This window comes from Cynara cardunculus, unplaced genomic scaffold, assembly GCF_001531365.2.
Source record: "Cynara cardunculus var. scolymus isolate 2C unplaced genomic scaffold, CcrdV1 Un_Scaffold_3779, whole genome shotgun sequence".
Taxonomy (NCBI): Eukaryota; Viridiplantae; Streptophyta; class Magnoliopsida; order Asterales; family Asteraceae; genus Cynara; species Cynara cardunculus.
The window spans coordinates 4,470-7,977 of NW_020201611.1; the positions used below are offsets into that span (position 1 = coordinate 4,470).

The window sequence follows — 3,508 nt, forward strand, 5'->3', positions numbered from 1 at the left end:
AATTATAGACTAAAATTAATCTTTCAAGACGAATACAATTAATACTGATTTCTCAGTCCTAACAGTTTTGAACCATTCTGTTTACATAGTGTTGTTATGGAGTGTGCATGAATCAAAGTGTTAATGATGATGAAAACATGGAGGAAGATTTAGAAGGTACATACCATGTTGCAATATTTACGTTTTAATTAAGATAACAAATATATGTTTAAACATAAATGTCATCAGTTTATATTTATTTAATAAGATACACACTACGCAGGGGTTGATTTTAGAAGCAACAAGAATAHTGTGACGATGCGGGAATACTATTGTTATAAGTTCCAGATTTGTTCGAACGACAATGTGCTTCTATTGGGGGGAAGGTTGTTACAACAGTTCGTGGTAGATATCTACATCAAGATTGAGACTTCCCGTTTGGATTTTTGTCAGAAAAACCAAGCCAAAATAAGAGCAGATTTATACCAAGGWGTTGTGGATTGCGTCAATGCCGGTGAGGTGATGCCCAGTAGAATCGGACAACGGGTTGTGTTGCCTGCAAGTTTCATCRGAGGACCACGTGACATGCGACTATGATTTCTTGATGCCATGACTTTAGTGAAAGATGATGGGAAGCCCGATATATTCCTTACAATGACGTGCAATCCGACGTGGCCTGAAATCCTTAGAGAGCTTTTGCCGGGTCAGACCGCACCCGATCGGCCAGACCTTGTCGCAAGAGTTTTTCGTGCGAAACTAGAGGATATGAAAGACCAACTCTTCAAAAAGCASATCCTCGGTAAATTCGGGGCATATGTTTATGTCATCGAGTTTCAAAAGCGTGGTTTGCCGCATGCCCATTTTCTTCTGATAATGACACCCGAACACAAAATGACCAATCCAGATCATTACGACAAGAGTGTRTGTGCTGAAATTCCGGACCCAACCAGGTATCCCCAAATGCACGAACTGGTCGTCCAACACATGATGCATGGTCCTTGCGGTCATTTACGACCGTCCAGTCCTTGTATGCAAGGTGAGCCGAAAAAATGTCATTTCAGATATCCCAAACAGTTCAACGACAAGACGATGCAAGCTGAGGACTCATATCCATTATATCGACGGAGAAACAGTGGAATTAATGTGAATGTACGAGGCAACATCCTGGATAATAGATGGGTGGTCCCATATAACCCGAAGCTATTAATGATGTTCAATTGTCATATSAATGTTGAGGCTTGCTCGAGTATAACATCTATGAAGTATGTCTTCAAGTATGTTTACAAGGGTCACGACAAACAAGTTGTTCATATCGATTCARAGGAAGAAAGGGTCGTTATTAACGAAATTAGAAGGTTCCAAGATGCACGTTATGTCTCCCCTCCTGAGGTTATATGGCGGATTTTTAGCTTCACATTTTCTCAAATGCACCCTTACGTGATGGCATTGCAACTCCATCTCCCTAACAAACAGATGGTTAGGTTTAGAAATGATGATATAATGACAGATATTGTCGATAGTGAGAGAGATAAGCGAACGATGCTGACTGCATTTTTTGATAGGAATAGAACAGACATGAGTGCAAGACAATATTTGTACAAAGACTTTCCAAAACACTACACGTGGAATTGGAGCACACATTGATGGAATCCCCGGCAAAGAGGATCAATGAAAGGCCGACTTGTGTCTGCAAATCCAGCTGAAGGAGAGCGGTTCTACCTATGCCTACTTTTGTCTCATGTTACTGGGCCTACTTGCTTTGAAGATCTATATAGTTTTAACGGCTTACTGCACCCTACATTTCGCAAAGCATATCTTGAGAGAGGGTTAATAGARAACGATGACAACTTATCCCAATGTCTTGGAGAGGCCTCCTTATTTCAATTTCCGGCTGCTCTTAGGAGGTTATTTGCCACGATGTTGATTTATTGTGAGCCAGGAGATGTTCGCAAATTATGGGATGACCACTATGATTCACTCTCTGAAGATTATACGCGACAATGTGAAAGTGCTAATCGAGTCCGTAATATGGTTCTAACTAATATCCTCGTTTTTTTACAATCTATGGGTAAGAGTCTTGATGATTTCGATCTTCCAGTGGTTGATGCAAATTCAAATTTTCAATCTGGAGAATTTCGTGAGGTACAAGAGGAATGCTTTATAGTTGTGGAAGATGAACACTTGCATGCCTGAGACTCTCTGAATTCCGACCAGAAATATGCATATGATGAGATCATGAGGCACGTAGACGAGGATTGTCGAGGAGTGTTCTTTATAGATGGTCCGGGTGGAACCAGGAAGACTTTTTGTACAAAGCTTTGCTTGCCGACATCCGTTCACGTGGTCTTATTGCTCTCGCAACTGCTTCATCGGGTGTTGCTGCCAATAATATGCCTGGAGGGAGAACATCTCACTCTAGATTCAAAATTCCTCTGAACCTTGATAATAACTCGATGTGCAACATAAGAAAACGGAGTGGGGCTGCTAAATTGATTCGAGATGCAAAAATAATCATCTAGGACGAAGCGTCGATGGCAAAGAGGCAGGCGGTGGAGGCGCTCGATCGAACAATGTGAGACATCATAGGGGTGGCACTCCCATTCGGTGGAAAGATAATGGTTTTGGGTGGTGATTTTAGACAAGTATTACCGGTCGTGAGGCGTGGAACCCGAGCACAGATTGTAGATTCTAGCTTGCGGATGTCACCTCTTTGGGTAACGATTATAAAGATACGGCTAACGCTCAATATGAGAGCACGCACTGATCCATGGTTTTTGGAATTTTTACTAAGAGTCGGTGATGGAGATGAAGAAGCGGTGGACGAAAGCTTTAWTCGCATACCGGATGACATGACCATTCCCTATGCTGATAAAGGTAAGTCAAAAGATGCGTTGATTGACGCGATCTTTCCATCTCTGCAAATCAACGGGGCTAATTCAGATTATATCATTTCAAGGGCGATATTGTCAACTAAAAACGTGAATGTCGACGAGATTAATGATCAGTTGATCGACAAGTTTTCTGGAGATGAAAAAATATACTACAGCTTCGACGAAGCAGAAGATGATAAGAACAACATCTATCCGATGGAGTTCTTAAATTCTTTAACTGTTAGTGGTTTGCCTCCTCATTACCTTCGTCTCAATATTGGATGCCCAATAATACTGTTACGAAATATTGATCCCTCGAATGGATTGTGTAATGGAAGTAGATTGATATGCAGAGGCTTTCAACAGAACGTCATCGATGCAGAAATAGCTGTTGRTCAGCATGCTGGAAAGAGAGTATTTCTTCCGAGAATTCCCTTATGTCCGTCTGAAGACAACATGTTCCCGTTTAAGCTGAAGAGAAAACAGTTTCCAATTCGGCTTAGCTTTTCTATGACAATCAATAAAGCTCAACGCCAAACAATTCCGAATGTAGGTGTTTATCTACCGGAATCAGTTTTCTCACATGGGCAACTTTACGTGGCGTTGTCCAGAGGGATATCACAGGGGAATACGAAGGTGTTAGTGAAGCCTGTTAAAAA

At 41.4% G+C, this 3,508-nt stretch overlaps 1 protein-coding gene across 1 annotated transcript; it reads left to right on the top strand.

The window, feature by feature from the left end:
- The first annotated feature begins 588 nt into the window (after positions 1-588).
- On the top strand, positions 589-1,623 carry LOC112503771. Its single transcript, XM_025107773.1, has one exon. The coding sequence runs from the start codon at positions 589-591 to the stop codon at positions 1,621-1,623; it is 1,035 nt and encodes a 344-aa protein (XP_024963541.1).
- The last annotated feature ends 1,885 nt before the right edge of the window (positions 1,624-3,508 follow it).